Genomic DNA, 16,651 nt, shown 5'->3' on the forward strand with positions numbered 1-16,651 from the left:
TTTCAAAACAAAGCTGCACATTTGGGATCCAGATCTCAAATGCCCCCTAGTTTTAGATCAGGAAAGGGCCTTCAGCCCCAGGGTCTGTATTCAGCCTCACTATAAAGATAGGTGCCTATCTGCAAAATCAAGATCCAGGGTCAGATTTAACACACCCAGCATTAGAAGATGTGATGATCTGGGGTTGTGATTTGTCTTTGAATCCATATTTTCAGAAGCATGAATATATTCTTCTGACGCCATCAGAGATGCGTGCAATTAACAGACAAGAGGATTATTACCCATTTGTTTTTAAATCTTTCCTGACAAGAGTTGTCAGCTTCTGAAAGTAAAACCATACCAGCCAATTTCTTTAAGTGTATTTCATCATGCTGGTGACATACCAAGTTTCTGAAAATGCTCTCACAAATCATACATCATTAAGTCCAGTCACAACATTTGGCAATTAATTTCAGCTCACGCTATACTTTGGGCCTGATTTTCCAGAGTGCTGATCACCTGCAAGTTCCTATTGACCTCAGATGCAGTCAGGGGTACTCGGCATTTCTGACACTCAGGATGCTCTTATTTGGGTGCTTACATGTGGATTTAGATGTCTGCCGTTTAGACACCTAAGTCTGAGCATTTTTTGCCTTCAGTTAATTATATTAGCATGGTCACATTTTTGTGCTATTTCTTTTCCATTCAAAAACCCAGCCTCTGGGTGAAGCAGATGCTTGCTCAGTCATTTGGGTTCAGCTGAGCCCAGCCAGCCAAATGACTTCCTGTTTTTAACAATGCTATTGGTGGATCTCAATCCCAGCTCCCAGTTAGCCAGCCCTACAGCATGGTCCCTGTCGGGATGAGGCACATTGGCAGAGCAGTGTGGGGAAGCTGGCTCTACTGCCTTCCAGGCTGTACCTACCCTCTGGATGGAGGACTTAAGAACATAAGAATGGCCATACTGGGTCAGACCAAAGGTCCATCCAACCCAGTATCCTGTCTACCGACAGTGGCCAATGCCAGGTGCCCCAGAGGGAGTGAACCTAAAGGTAATGATCTAGTGATCTCTCTCCTGCCATCCATCTCCACCCTCTGACAAACAGAGACTAGGACTTCAGCCTTCTGGGCTGTCAGTTCTGCCCCTTTCATAAACCATAAAAACAAATTTAAGATGAAGAAAAAAAATTCCCCCTGCTCCTGCCCCAGACTACCTTCCTCATTCCATACCTTGTTACACTGAAGCTGTAAAACACCCTTGGCAGTGAGTGCAATGTAATGCCTGGTTAGGTCAAGAAGAATGGAATAAATGATTCAGGGTCCCAGGGCTAATTGAATGTTTTTTGTTCTTCAGATCGACTGAAGTATGAGTCAAAAAAATCCAAGTCGACCAGTGTTGCTGTCAGTAATGAATTCAGCTTTTCTTCTGTACAACCAGGTAATTTACAAGCCGTGTGTGAGCATATGATCACAGAGATCTCCTGGCAGCTGCTCTCATATTTTTAACGCTTCTGCCGTTGCGTTGTCTGCAGAGGGCCACACTGCAGGTAGGTCTTCGCTTTAAAAAAAAAAAAGAAAAAAAAAGTGTGTTCTAACCCAAATTAGCCATCTTGGGTTAAAATAGCAGTAAAGATGTGCCAGTTTGGGTAGCAGCTCGAGTTCAGCCCCAGGCTGCTTTATCAGTTTTAAGTCGAGCTGCTAACCCAAGTTAAAAGCTGAGTTGCCGTATCTTTACTGCTGTTTTAACCAGAGTGAAGAACACACCTTTTTTGCAGTGGAGACATATCTTGTGACATGAATGGCAGAGGGTGAAAACCTTCCTTTTGGTGGCAATTGACATCAATCCCTTTCTCCTTTCCAAAACTCCTTAAGTTTGGGGCTGGAAAGGGATTCTCCCCCTGGGGGGCGGTATCGTCAGAGACGTTGTGGGAGACTTCTGATGACTGTAAAAATAGTGTGATGTGAGCAGAAGTTATAGGGGAGATTTTTAGAGGCACAAAGGGCAGTTGGGACAGCCAGTGGGAGTTGAGGCCCTAATTCGTGTCTTTGCTTGGAAAATCTCCCCCTTAAGTTTCCTATCCTGCAGCAGATAATTTCTCTGTTTTCTCTGAGTTGCTGGAGCTGCTGGGAATGGGCAAAATGACCCAGAAAAGGGTGGCACACCTTTGCTAGCCTCTTTGCTACTTCCCCCTGCCTATATGATACTGTATTAATAGCGCCTGCCTTGTCACAATCCCTCAGCATTCAGAAAGCTTCGATTCCAGTCAGGTTGCAATAAGGAGACAGTAAGATGCAGTTTTCGGCTCCACTCTCTCTCTGCCTTAGTGCTAGAGTCTAGCACATGCTTTGAGCTTTGATCAAATGAAACTTGGAAACCATTATTGCTTCTACATTGGCCCAAGGCTAAAAGAGTCCTCCTCATTCCCCATCCTGGTCCTTTTCTCTCTTGCCATGCATGGCTATGTAGATTTTGCTTGGGAGTGGAGGTAGAATGAAGAGAACTATGCTCTAGTTCCCAAGTATAACAAAACATACCCTTGTCTAGCCCAGGAGCCAGCGATCATGCCTTGCAGGCATACCAACTATCTGAGTAATCTTGATTAACCTTAGGGACTGCATAGCAGCTGCCCCAAAGGACAGACAGCGTTGGTGTCTGTCAGTATCTTCATGTTGAACTACAGAGCAGGACACGGCAAATGGAGCTATTCATTGAGGCTTGACGTGATGATTTTGGCTAAGGTTACGGAATTTCAATTGTGCCCAGATTTGATAAAGAGGGCGAGAAGCACAAGGATATGATTAACAAGGAGCTGTGACTCACCCAGATCAGCTGCCTGCACTAGTACAGCTGAGACTTCTAAACTTTCTCCATTCTTAATTAACTGTCTGTGTCATCATGGTAATGCAAATGGGCTTGGAGCATGATCTAATAACCAACTGAGAAATAAAATTAGCAGATTGGGTGACTTGGGGTCACTTTCTCTCAAAGAAGCAAGAGGCTTTTTGTTCAGCAAAGGGCAATTTTTTTTTTGTATGAACAGACATTGATGGATGGGGCCTGATTCTGCAGGGCCTTGCACCTTGTGTAGTCATTTTGCATCCATTGTGCACAGGAGTGAAAGCTGCCAGGTCAGAGTGGTAGCACCTACAGCTGCTCTGCATTAATTCTGCACAGGTAGCAAAGTTGTAGAGCACTGAAGATTCAAGGCCACAGGCAGGCAGAAATCACCCACAGCTCTGTTGAAATCAACAGAGCCACAGCTGTAATCTCTTATCTGTAACCCTTTTAAAGGAAGGGCTGTACTGGAAGCAGCTGAATGTGGAGGGTCACTTCCATCCCAAGAGGCCTAGGTAGTACTGTATCTGCTGACCTCCATCCTGTCTCCCATCCCATCTCCGCCCTCCGCCAGAATCCAGCCCTGTCTGCATCCCACCTGGCTTGTCTCATTGAGACAGAACAGACTATCCCTTTGTGCACTAGGAAATGCTGGTAATTTCTCCCTGGTCTCCATCTTTTATGTGTGCTCTTTTCTTACTCTGTCTTATTCAGCTCAGGACAGAGATGCTTGCCAGCTGCTTTGTGGCAGGGCTGCTGTTTCACTGGAACTGGAATTGGGTCAGTGTGATGGTTTGGCTTAGATTCTCTGCACACCCTGCTCCACCCCTACAAACCCCTAGTGACCAGATTTTTGCATTTCAGGTGACGTAGCCCCTGTAACCAGCGAGGCCAGCAGTGCTGTGTCTGAAGATGCCTTATTCAGGGACAAATTGAAACACATGGGAAAATGTGAGTTTGTCTCTACGTTCTGTATTGGCAGAGGGAAGGCTGCGTGGCGGTAGGTGGGCAGGCGGAGGAGGTGAAGCAGTAAGGATTCTTTAGCATTGAATCTAGTGCTAAGGCATTTTTCTGCTAAAGCACTCTGCATGCGTGTGTGCGTGTGCACGCATGTGCAAGCCAGTACCCGGGTATGCACAGATCTGCGAAGATACGGGATTCTTACCTCCCCTCCAAGCCTCAGAAGTTATTCATGTTTGTCAAGCCACCCCGTGACTCTAACAGGGCAAGGCACGTTCAGCTGGGAGTTGAGCTTTTGATTAGAAGGGGCTTTAATACGTTGTGCTGTGTAAGGCTGCACTAAGCTTGGCGAGGATGAACTGGGAGTATCAAATACGGAAATCCAAATTGCACTCATCCATCTCCAAAGCCTGGAGCAGATTGGGGTTTGATTTCCATTTGCCTTCTGTAATCCTGGACTTCTGGATCCTCTGACCCACACTCTGCGCCCATCTGTGCTTTCCTTCTGGCCTGGGTGCAGCCCTGGTCAGAGATGGACCAACCTCCCCTGTGCCAGTTGTTTCAAACTTATGAGAGAGCTTGGTTTTGAGGAAGCTGCCACGGTAGTAATGCGTGTCTGACTCCTGGTGAGTGCCTAGCGTTGCATTCTGGATAACCTCAGCAATGTTGTTGATAGGCTTCACAGGAAGCCCCCAACCACCACACCAGCCATGCTAGGCTCATTCCCCTGTTTTTCTCCCAGGCTCGCTTCAGTGCAGCCCTGTGCCAGGAATGCCCTCTGCATCCCGAGTCCCCGAGCCACTCCCCTCCCCTCCCCTCCCCTCCCCTCAGCACATGCCTTTTCTGGACTCATTCCTCCCACAATGCCAACAGGAAGGGCATTAAGAAGAAAAGCAAAACTTCAAGACGTTCCTTCCTCTGAGCGTCCCAGCACATTAATAATAATTGCCTTCCCATAGTACCTGGGAGCCCCCGTCACAGACCAGCCCCCCACTGTGCTAAGTGCTGTACAAACACAGAACAAAGGGACAGTCCCTGCCCCCAAAAGCTTCCTCTCTAGCCCTGCTTTCAATGTCTCTCTCCCCCAGGCACTAAGCTCATTGGGGCAGGGACCGTCATGTACAGCACTGAGGACTTTGTCAGCACTTAGCCCCGTCTGTCTAGGCTGGGGATGAGACCAGATCTCCAGCAAGCAAGTTAAAACAGTAAAGGAGGCCATGCACTAGGTTCCATCACTCATGAAGAGAGTCCCCGTGATGTGGGGGGAGCAGCACTGCTCCCTGAACGAGTTTGTTCTTCAAGTGGAATCCATTTTTCTTTTCTTCCTACCCCACCCTAGAAGATGACACATGTGGCTTGGATGGATTTTCTCTGCCACTCACAGGCAGATAAGTTAGGTGTCTCCTCCGGTAGACACAGGCAATGGAGTGGGGTTTTGCCATTTATAGGTGCTGAAACTGGCTAAATTGCTCTGGCTGCTCTGACATCAGATCTGGCATGCTCCTTCATGCTGCAAGCCTGTGTGTATGCCTGTCTTCAATGTATGTATTGTAGGCACGACTCCATGACACGGATTGGATTGGGCTTCCTGGGAATAGAAGCAAGTCCTTTCTAGCTTCTGTTTAAATAATAAAATAGAGGCTAGAGAATGAGGGGTTAATAGAAACTCTTCCCACTTTTGTTCTTTCTTTCCAGCAAGCCACAGGCTACTCTCCTGTTGTAAAATAAATTGGGCATCTCACGCAGTTTGACTGACTCATGGGCCACAGTTTATTTGAGCTTTGTTTAGTGTGGGGGTGAGGGGAAAGAGGGAATTTGGCTTAGTCATGGATGAAGAATGTCATGGAAATCACAATCAAAAAGTCTGAATAGTCAGACCTTTTGTGTAGTCAATTGAATCCTTCCTGCAGGGATCAAATTATATTCTTTCTGATCACTGAAACTAGTACCAGTGCCTGGAAAGGTTTATTGGTCCTTGGTTTCCTAAGGCTAAGCAGTAAGGCATTGTGCATTCTGCATTCAAGCAGGCAAATTCATCTTGGTTTAGTCATCCCCTGCCCTGCAGCATGTAGAGGGTGAATCAAAGCCCCCTCATCCCAAATGGATGGCATGGGAACTTGGCACTTGTCATACTTGTTGTTTGCTATCCACTTTTGATGGCTGGTTAAGAGCAAGCCATTCACCTGCCTGTTTCCTTTCAGCTACACGTAAGAAGCTGTTTGAACTTGCCAGGGCTTTCTCAGAGAAGACCAAGATGAAGAAGTCAAAAAGAAAACACTTACTGAAGCACCAGGTGTATCCTTTCAGCACATGACGTTGTCCTCCCACCCCTTGGTCACACTGAGCTTCCCAGGGATGGGTCCAGGTCCCACAACTTGGAACAAAACTCTGCTGCAAAGGGCTAGAACGAGGCCTATGCCGGGATTCTCCACCTTTGGGTAAAAGAAAGGGTTAGGGGGACACAACCATGCTGACCGTCCCATATTTCTTAATGGCGGGGAGGTTAACAGGATGGGTGGGGGGGGAGGATCCTGGCATGGGGAAGAGGTTTCTTGGTATAGACAAGGTAGAGAATCCCTGGTCCATGCACCACTTAAATCTCACTTAAGCCCTGAAACTAGGGAAAAGATTTGTGCACGTGGAAGGGAGCTATAGCTCAGGGAGAAAACAATGTCAGTAACCAAAAGGTACATGTTTGCAACCCTCATAATCCAAGCCACAGCAGACATTCACAGCTCATGGTGTATGCATGTTTGGACCCAGCTCTGAACTCCCCTGAAGTCTTGGTGTGTTTGGAGCTGATATTCTGGTTTGAGCCAAGCTAAAATGATTCGCTTGTTGCTGAAGCCCCCTTGAAACTGTATTTTGTGGAGAGAGTTTCTCTAGTGGCATGTTAATTTCAAAAGCACATGTGCTAAATAATTATAATGGCAGTCCTAGGACACTGCTCAATACCAATGATGCAAGAGAAACCATGCTGGTGACTCGTCTATCAGCTTTTCCTCCCCTTCTTTTCCATTTTCATTTTAGCTGGCACGTGGATAGAGACCTAGAGATAAAAGGGCTTTGTTATCCCCAGACTGCTCTCCTTAGGGTGGCTGCGTTAATACTCTCTGAAGTATGTTGCCTTGGTACCTGAGTGCCACTGTTATGGCCTCCCTGTTCTGTTATGACCCGGATCTCATGCCAGATAGCAGCAGAATGCAACTGGAAACATACCTGGGAACCACCCCCAATTCTTCAAGTCAATTGTGATGGGCTGTTTGCGAGTCTGTGATTTACTTCCCAGGCTGTCGAACATTTTCCTTAACAGAGAGTGCAGCATGGGGACAGCGGCTTCCACAGCTAATCTTCTCGATGACGTTGAAGGACACTCGTGTGGTAAGACAATGTTTGTTTCTGCTAGAGAGCAAGTCTCCAGCTGATTTGCCCACTGCCTTGGTGTGTGTGGGTTTGTGACCCCAAATAGCAGGGGCTGCACACCAAAAATCGAGCTTCCTTTCTTGCAGATTCCTTCCTGCCTGTGACGCTAGCTGTTTGGAACCTGTTCCCTGAGTCGCCCTTTCCTAATGCAAAGAGCTAGCAGGCCTGGACCATCCCTGTGGCTAAATGTAGAGTGAAACAGGAATGGGGGAGCTCTCTCTGCACCAGAAACAGCATGGGAGAGCTCCCCCAAGCCAGAGACAGGATGAGGAACTCCCCCACTTTTTAGCCAGGCTCCTCCCATCTCTCCATTTCAAACCCTGTACTGTACAACGGATACTTCTCCATCTGTGTGTTAACTCCCCAAGGTATCTGAATGAGGTTTGGGGTGAGCAGGCCCTTCCTCCTGGTCCCCTTCCACCATGTGTTCTGGCTGTCCAGCCCCCTGTTCTCTGTTAGTTCAGCCCCTCATCAGATGATGGGATCACCAAACAAAATGGGGCTTGCTTCCCCAAGGGCCAGGAACACCCTCTGTAGGTTCGGGTGGGTAACACTCACTGCGGCTTTGCAACAGGCATGCGTAGATTTAACAGAAGTATAACCCAGTGGTGAAAGCTGTTGGATCAGCATCCCCAAGACCTGAAGTCCGTTATTTGTGTACAGGACAGCACGACAGCAGTAGCCTCTTCCCTTGACCCAGGAGAAGCACCACAAGGGATGAGAGGGTGGTACAGTCTCCATAGCCCATTCACACCAAGGCCCATCTGCTGAGGCAGCCAACCAAGGCGCCAGCTGTACAGGTGGGCACTCATGCAGTAGGAAATGGGCTGATACTCACCTACTCATTCCATGTAGGACATGGAACTGCCATCTAACAGTAGTGGCTTTGTTCACTGCTAGCCTGGGGCAGGTTTGAACCAACCAGTGACCCAAGAGTGACAGTCACCTATATCCTTCTGCAATTCCCAGGCCCTTCCAGTCCCCTTACACTGCTGCAGCTTTGCCACCCAGCTTGTTTAGATACGGGAAAGGATCTCCTGAAGTTCTGACCACACAGGTCTGTCTCATGCCTTTCAGATGAGGATTTCCAAGCAAGAAGGCAGCAGCTACACGAGGAACAAGAGAGGCCGAAAGAAGGACAATAAATGGTAAGAAGTGTTTGGGGTAATGTGCAGCTAGTTACAGGAATCAGATCAGCTATCCTGTTGCAAGCCCATCCCTCCCGCCCCCCAATGATTTGAGTGATGTAGATTAGACAATGGGGCCAATGGACAAAGTGCCAACCTAAGAAAATTCAAAGGCTCTGTTGCACACTGTCATGGAGAAAACAAGTGGCTTGAGCTTTATCCCTGGTGCTCCAACGCAAAGTTGAAACAGAGGGTATTGTCTTGGCTTCAGCTGTTTGTTCTTCCCTGGCTTTCACAGGATGGATTACTTCCTCTTGTTTCAGCTACAGCTGATAGCACTGGCCCCACAACATCCTTGATGATTTAGGGTGAAAATCACCATGCCTCAGAGAGGATGTGTGGAGTTCTTTGTGCTATGTGTTAAGGATCTAGGTAGGTCTTTGTGCATAAAGCCTTGCACATGGGGCTTGCATTGGGGTGAATGTCACCCACAGGGACTTACTCTGCCATTGTTGTACAGATGTCTGCCCCTCCAGCCCCATTAATAGCTGCTGTGTGGATAGCAACAGGTACTTTGGCCTTTGTACTGAAGAATGCAAGAGAAACCGTCTGGCCAATTCTTTCCTGTTCTTTGCTCTCCATGGAGAACGTATGTGGGTGGACTCAGCATGAGGTTACTGATGAAAACCATGCATAGGCTCCAGTATTCATGCCTGCCTGTTCCTATGCATCAAGTTCAGTGAATCCTTATGGCTTAGTTTAAAAACATCCAGTGCACAGTGACAGGCTTTGTTTCAGCACCATGAGTGAAGCAGCTTTGACTGAATACACTTCTTCCTTTCCCCCTCCCTACCCTTCTCTTCTAGATCCCAGATCCATTGCCTGAACTGGGCTTTATTTGTTAAAGTCTTAATAAGAAGATGGCTGCAAAGAAAAAACAATTTCCTTGGCTTCCCCCACTATCATCCTTTTCTGAAGTACAAGTATTAAAGTGAGGCACAATTTTTTCTTCCCAGCGGGTCTGAAAACACCTCTTTCCTATCCAGCAAATCCAGCCAAAAATCAGCAGCTGATCTGAATTTTTCTCAGTCACTGCAGTGAAGATAATGGATTTCAAGCTTGTGGGAATAATGGCCAATCCCTCACCCTCTTTGATATAAACATGGTTTGGATATGAATTAAAAACAATAACAACAATAATACATTGAAAAGCGGGGCTCTGGCTTGCGCATTTTTAAACGTATCACTGTAGCAATGTGATGTAACTTTACGCACATAAAAAAAGACCTGAAAAATGTTGTTTATTGTTATTGTTACTGAGAGATAATAAGCCAGGATCCAGATCAGGTAATAGGCAGGATAATATAAATCGTCTTTTGAAAAAGAAAAGGCCTTCTCCTGGGCATCTCACATTGAATTAAACCTTTGCCTCAGGCATGAATAAAATTTCCTTGAACTAGACACCAAGCTGGGTCCAGTTTCTCCTCCAGTGTACCACTTCCTCTAGCTTTGTGCTGCTGCTCTTGTGATATTACGGTACCTTTACAGAGTAGGAATGGGGGGTGGGGGAAGGCTGAATTTCAAAGCTGTGTAGTTCTCACTGCTGATCTCTGAATTAGAACATATCCCACGGGTTCTCATTTGGATTGTTCATGACAGTTGGCTGCTCCCTATGTAGCAGGCAATGAGTTTTGGCTGTCTAGAAACACTTACCAGATTAGATGGGAGGGGATTGTAGCTGGGGCCTTATTTGATTCACCTCTGAGTTTGTACATCATAGGCTAAATCCTGCTTAATGTGAGTCTCACAGCTGACTTCAGTGGGATCAGAATTTGGCCTCAAGTTGAGACATGAGTGGGTTTTCTTTAGCTGAGCCCATATGGTCTTGGGAGTTCTGGGCACAGACCTGAGAGCAGTTCTCATAACATGAAATGAAGAGGAGATTGGTTCAGAGCTTGCCAGTCAATGAGAGGATGACATCCCTCCTCCGGGCGAGAGCTTGGAATCTGGTGGCACAGTGGAACATTGTGGGGATTAAAAGTAATGCTCAAATCATTGGAATCGAAATGGACACTGTCAGGCTAAAAAAAAATAGTTAAAAAAAAAAATTCCTTCCCTGTGCTACAAACAGCAGTGTCAATTACTGAAATAACTCCCCCCAAGCAAGTTTTCTTTTCTACATCAATACTGTCTACTTACTTCTAAGCTTGGGCAGTGAGAATAGACTAGTCCGTCTCACTTTCTGGGTCCCATGCACTAGCACAAGCGCTGCAACGTTTGGGTGCAAAAGCAGCAGGAAGACACACCGATCCAAGCAATCAGTCCAACATTTTTCATTGCCTTTCTATTAGGCTTTGTAACAAAAGCCCACATTGCAGGCTTAAACTCCCTGACAGGCTCCTTTCAAAATCTGCTGGAGAATCTGTATGCCTTTGAAGCATGTGCCAAGACAGATTCTTTTTAAAAGTTGCTGAGCATGAGGCTCTTGTTCCATGCACCTGGCATTCAATCAAGCTACTCAATGGAAACACGAAGGCAGTGGTGGGTTTCCTCGTCTGGGCCTGAGTAATTTGATACACTGTTCAGAACTAGTAGGGATGAGCAAAAGTGGATTCAGGCACACACAGCGCTTCCTTTCAGTGCAGGACTTTGAGTCTGTGTGGCACGGAGTTCAAGAGGTTCCTGATGAAAGGGTCCATGTGTCTATTGCTGAAGTGACACATTCTCCTGACAGAACGTGATTTGGATATTACACTAACTCCTCAACTGTCGCATATAGTGCCCATGACCTCCCAGTCAGAACATGAGCTGCTACAAATCCCAAACAGTGCAGTGGGCAAGCGCATGGAGGCTTGAATCAGGATGTGGACAGCAGCTATGCCCTGGGATCTCAGCAACTTTTGAGGTTCTCAAAGACTAAAGATCCTCTAAAGATTCAAATTCCCCCCACGCTGAGCTTGTTTTTGGTGTCTGTTCCTTTCAAAAAATAAATAAAAGGGAGAGGAGCATCAATGAGTCTTTTGGTAAAACCTCCTGAGTGGAGGAGAAATTTGCCTGCTTCAGGGACTAGAATAGTTTCAAGTGAGGTCATCCGTGCTCAGACAAGAATTCAGTGGCTTGGAAGCTTCTGCAGCACGCAGTATATGAGGTTCCTGGAATATGCTTTTGAGGCTGTTCAGAGAAAGGAAGCGACTAAGGGCCTGATTTTGGGAGCTGCCAGGCACCCACTGGCCCCTTTGAAATCAGTGGGTGCTACATTGCTCAGCACCACTCAGGGTAAGGCCCCAAGTACGTGTGTCCATACATACGTATTGGTTGCTAAGGGTGAAGCTGGAGCACTACCACTGGAAACAGACGGGCTTTTGGAGGAGGAGGAGGGACTTTTATCCCCAGCCTTAGAATTGGAAGGTCTGTTTCTCCCCCACCCCCTTTTTCCTATCCTTAATTGGCTCCTACTTTAATAAGTGCTTGGCTGTTTCTCCCTCTCCTAAAGCAGCTCTGCATGTTTGGAAGAAAATCAAGCTTGGAATCAGATCAGCTTGTAAAAGTTCCAACTTCTCTTGGCTACTGAGGGCTTAACTTTGAGCTAAGTTTCCATGAATGCAAAAAGGCATCAACGGCCGAACAAACAGAAGCTCAGACTCTTGCTGGTAGGAAACTGTGCTGCCTGTCCCAGCAGAAACGCATTTTTATAAGACAGTCTGGTCTCCAGGAAGTGCTTTGTGGATTGGGGGGAGTGGGAAGGGAAAAATACAAATGCACCTGTCCCTCAGGACACACGTGTTGTATGTTAGCAGCTGCCCCGCTGCTAAATTAGTGCTAGGTTTATTGAAATCTTTTACTCCTTGGTCTCTATCTAGAAATCAGGTTGTGTTATAACACAACCTTATGGAGTCATGTTAACTAACAATGTGTTAACAGTCACTATAGACAAGGACAAGGTGTGCTTAACATTTCATCATCTTGTCATGGGTAAATCCGACTAGAACCATAGGGTTAACCACGGCCAGCTGTCACAGTGCTTAGCACAACTTCTCCCTCTCTATGCTGACTTCTAAGACATTGTGTTAGTTAACATAGCTCCCCAAGGTCATCTTCTTAATACAATCTCAGGCTATATCTACACTTAAAAGCCTGCAGCGACACAGCTGCGGCACAACTGGAGACTAGTCCAGAGGCGACTTATTGCCTCATTGTTCTATTAGGGCCGATCTGGAGATCATAGAATCATAGAATATCAGGGTTGGAAGGGACCTCAGGACGTCATCTAGTCCAACCCCCTGCTCAAAGCAGGACCAATCCCCAACTAAATCATCCCAGCCAGGGCTTTGTCAAGCCTGACCTTAAAAACTTCTAAGGAAGGAGATTCCACCACCTCCCTAGGTAACGCATTCCAGTGTTTCACCACCCTCCTAGTGAAAAAGTTTTTCCTAATATCCAACCGAAACCTCCCCCACTGCAACTTGAGACCATTACTCCTTGCCCTGTCATCAGCTACCACTGAGAACAGTCTAGATCCATCCTCTTTGGAACCCCCTTTCAGGTAGTTGAAAGCAGCTATCAAATCCCCCCTCATTCTTCTCTTCCGCAGACTAAACAATCCCAGTTCCCTCAGTCTCTCTGTACTGAACACATCTGTGAGGTGCTGAGTACTCTACTCCAGTGGTTTGCAACCTGTGGTCGGGTCTGCAGACTGTGTCTAAGGGGTCCACAAAAGACTTAGACTGAAAACTGAGCAGAATTCAACTATATATACAGAAAGTAGATTTCCAAAGGGGTCTGCACCTCCATTCGAAATTGTTTAGGGTTCTGTAAATGAAAAAAGGTTGAGAACCACTGCTCTACTCTCTTCAAAGTCAGTTGGAGTTTTGAGTGCTCAGAACCACCCAGGACAGAGCCCATACTGAGATGTGACTCTCCACTGACCCACATTGTAGGCATATAAAAAGCCAGGCAGAGTAAAGCGTATTTGGTGGTTTTTAGAAACTTAGCATTGCAGTGAATGGGAGGAGAATAATATTGTTACATGACTTCCTTGATCTGCGTTTGATACGCTGCGGGGTTCACATCTTTCTGGCTTTGTTGAGACGAGGATCTAAAGGTGTGGTGTTAGCATGTGGTAGCTAACAAGTGCTAGCTACCAAATGTCTAGTGTAGACAAGGCAGTGTATATATTAACATGCATAGTTTAGCATGTGTTAACAGAATACGCTGCCTTGTCCATGCAGGACTTTTAGGACATGCTAGCTAATGTGTTCTAACAATGCACTTTTAGATCCTAGTCGTGACACAGTCTTTCTGAACGATGTAACCTTGTAACCATTTCCAAATGTCCCGGGAGCACCAAATACCATTGTAATGGAGGAGGAAGGGTGTTTTTTTTTCCTTTTTAAAAATTCAGGTCTAACAAGCGGAAAGGCCACAAAGACAGGCTTGAAAGCCAAAATGCATTTCTTCTATAAAAATGTACAATATTCAGTGACATTTGTATCGCTTCTATACGAAATGGTTTAAAAACCAAAAAAGATTTCTGTGATGTTTGTGAGTGTTGCTATTTTAGAACTTATTTCTATAAGTATTTTTTTCTTAAAGATGTTTAATAGTAATTCATATAATAAAGTCACGTCGTACACTTAATGCCTTGGTTTTCTTTGCTTTTGATTTTTTACGGCCATGAAAAAAAAATGAGAAACTGAGAATCGAGTGAAACGCATTTTTCTTTCATCTCACTTCTAGATATTGCTCTCAATGGCTCATCTGTTACCGAATGAGTAGCTCTTCTAAGTGAGGGATACTTATTGCCTCACGCTGACTGTGTAGTGCACAATCCAATAGGTGGCTCCAAAGAAACAGGAAGGAGGACTTCTCTGAATAGCCTGACTGCCATAGCAGAGCTCCAACAAGCTCTTGTCAAAGTGATCTGAACTACAGTTGGTCAGCAAATGGCTTCCCCTCCCCCCCCCCCCAACTGAAATTTTTGACTATATCTCCATGATGCACCATAGTTTCCCCTCATGGAGACCAGAAGCAGTGCATCATGGACATCCCTGGCTATGGTACATCATGGGAGATGTAGTCTGTCTGGGAAGCCTGGCCCATAGAAAATTAGGGATATGAAATGACCACATTACAACTCCCAACAGGCACTAAGGTAGTATATCCAAATTGAAATATTTCAGTTTTTGTTGAAATATTGAACATCTGAAAAAATTTCAATTTTCCGCAAAAAACAGATGCTTTTCATGTAAAACTGTATGTCAGTGGTTCTCAACCTATTTATCATTGGGCTGCATATGCAGCTCTCTGTGTGTTATGTGGGCCGCATTCAATATATATACTACCTGTATGGCCCTGAGGATGTCACAGCTGCAGCTGTGTGCTGAATGAGCCACAGGTTGAGAACCACTGCTTTATTTTATTGAAAATCCAATTTTCTGTTTTTTTTTGTTTTTTTTTAAAGAGGTTTAGATGGAAAATTTTTAATCCAGTCCTAAATTGAATGCCTGGGCAGCTAATTGAGGATGGGAGGATATAAACTTTTAACATGAAATTCTGACTCAATATCACCCCTGTTTACAGTACAGGAGACTCTTAAACCCAAGGAAAGCTTTTCCTGGAAATGTGATCCCTGTCATAGGCAGCTCTCCATCCTCTTCCTCCCTCGGAAAGAGCCGGAATACTTTGCCACTTGACCTTGCAGGAGCAGCAGATTGGTGCAGGGAGAGCTAATGTTAGTTGTGGGTAGTCATGGATTTGTCATGATTCAAGAACACCTTTTATGAAGGAGCTCAGATCATGCATGGGTCAAGAAGAAAATTTTGAAGCTTTCTCATGAGGAGGAAAGAGCTTGAGGAATTCTGAATCAAACAAGTGTGGCCTGTGACACAACTGCCCGCTGTCAAGTCCTGCAATATATCGGTCTCCATCTTTGCTATGGAGAGGAGCTGCTGGCAGTGACTGCAGGATCAAGAGGAAGCAACATGTCCTGAGATCTGTTCCTTCTGTGAGCAGCCCCTCCATATCAAACATGTATTGACCTACTTCAAGCTTCTAGCAAGTTACCAGTGCAGCTCTTGCTTGGACCAAAGATTCTAAGGCAGGATTTAGAGGTGAGTGAGGGGGCTTTATGTCTCTGATCATTCATCACAGCATGGCAGGCTGCATCATACCCTCGCTCTGTGCAAAGCCCATGCACATGAGTTTTGCACAGGCTGGGGTAAGAGTCAGGCCCATTGACTTTAGGAAACATTAAGGAATGATTTCCCTAATAAATGAGTGATCCTGGCAGTTGCATTCTAGTGTATAGGGCGTGTACCATTCACACCCTTTCCTCTGACATATGTAGGCATTTAAGACCTGATCCAGTGCAAGTCATTCCGTTGAGTTCAATGGGCATTAGATGGAGCTCTTAGCCAGTGAAATCAATATCAGATCTTCTGTAGCTGGGCTTTATTTATGAACAAGAAATGCAGACCCAGGCTGCTCAGGGACAGTTGTGATGTCAGATCTGTGTGTGTAAGCTCACAGCACATCTACAATCAGCTATATTAATGTGGAACTGCATTTTATCAAAAATATGGTGTTACCCACTTAATGCTGAAAATAATAAGTCTCTCGGGATGAAGTGTGTGCAGTTTCTTTAAACTGTTTCATTGTCTGGAATACACCAACTCCTCCATGTCTGTCAAACGTACATTCAGGCTCCTTCACATTGTCTCCTAGAGGAAAGGGAATACATTTATTATAAGGTATTATTTCTGAAATATGTGTTCTTAATTTTCAACACCACACATTTCTACTCGCTGATGGATCAGTATGTCTTGAAGCGTGAAACATTATTGAAGGTAGACAATTTAAAGCGAGCTGGAGCTTGTGGATCTCACTTCCTCAGAGTCAGTGACAGCATCTTCGCTTTTTCTCAGTCTGTGTGTGCTTTGAGTTCTGACATCTAACATCTCCTAAAATTTTGAAGTGGAATCTGGTCAAAACAGCCAGTTTTGGCAATGCTGTTTTGCGAATCCACCATGATTCTGATGGTTTGCCATAAATTTGCCACTTTGCTCAAAACTGGGCCTAGGAATGCCTTGTAAGTTACACAATTCTGGTCTGTGGCAAGTTTGGGATAAAGCCTGAAATCAGGTGAGTTGTGATTACGGAGGCCAGACCCTCAACTGGTGTACGTAAATCAACATAGTGTATCAATGGAGCTTTGCAGCTATACAGCAGCTGAGGTTCTGGCCCACTTTGTTGAGGAAGATTTTTGCCTGGCTCAGGTAATCAGACAAGTGCTGCTATAAATATGACGATGAATGAATGGCCAGAACCA

The 16,651-nt window shown here is 45.6% G+C and overlaps 1 protein-coding gene across 3 annotated transcripts in view; it reads left to right on the plus strand.

Moving 5' to 3' along the window:
- CUEDC1 (CUE domain containing 1) overlaps positions 1-13,943 on the plus strand; it is a 123,988-nt gene extending 110,045 nt beyond the window's left edge. For 2 of the 3 annotated variants that reach the window (XM_077836493.1, XM_077836494.1), the window contains exons 6-11: positions 1,334-1,417; positions 3,680-3,766; positions 5,977-6,070; positions 7,098-7,156; positions 8,276-8,346; positions 9,192-13,943. In XM_077836493.1, the coding sequence (XP_077692619.1) occupies positions 1,334-1,417; positions 3,680-3,766; positions 5,977-6,070; positions 7,098-7,156; positions 8,276-8,343 (392 nt within the window). In that variant the 3' untranslated portion in view covers positions 8,344-8,346; positions 9,192-13,943. The remainder of the gene's footprint in view (positions 1-1,333; positions 1,418-3,679; positions 3,767-5,976; positions 6,071-7,097; positions 7,157-8,275; positions 8,347-9,191) is intronic. The other variant, XM_077836495.1, reaches the window with a different exon arrangement.
- Positions 13,944-16,651: the final 2,708 nt, after the last annotated feature.

This window comes from Eretmochelys imbricata, chromosome 17 (assembly GCF_965152235.1).
Source record: "Eretmochelys imbricata isolate rEreImb1 chromosome 17, rEreImb1.hap1, whole genome shotgun sequence".
Lineage (NCBI taxonomy): Eukaryota > Metazoa > Chordata > Testudines > Cheloniidae > Eretmochelys > Eretmochelys imbricata.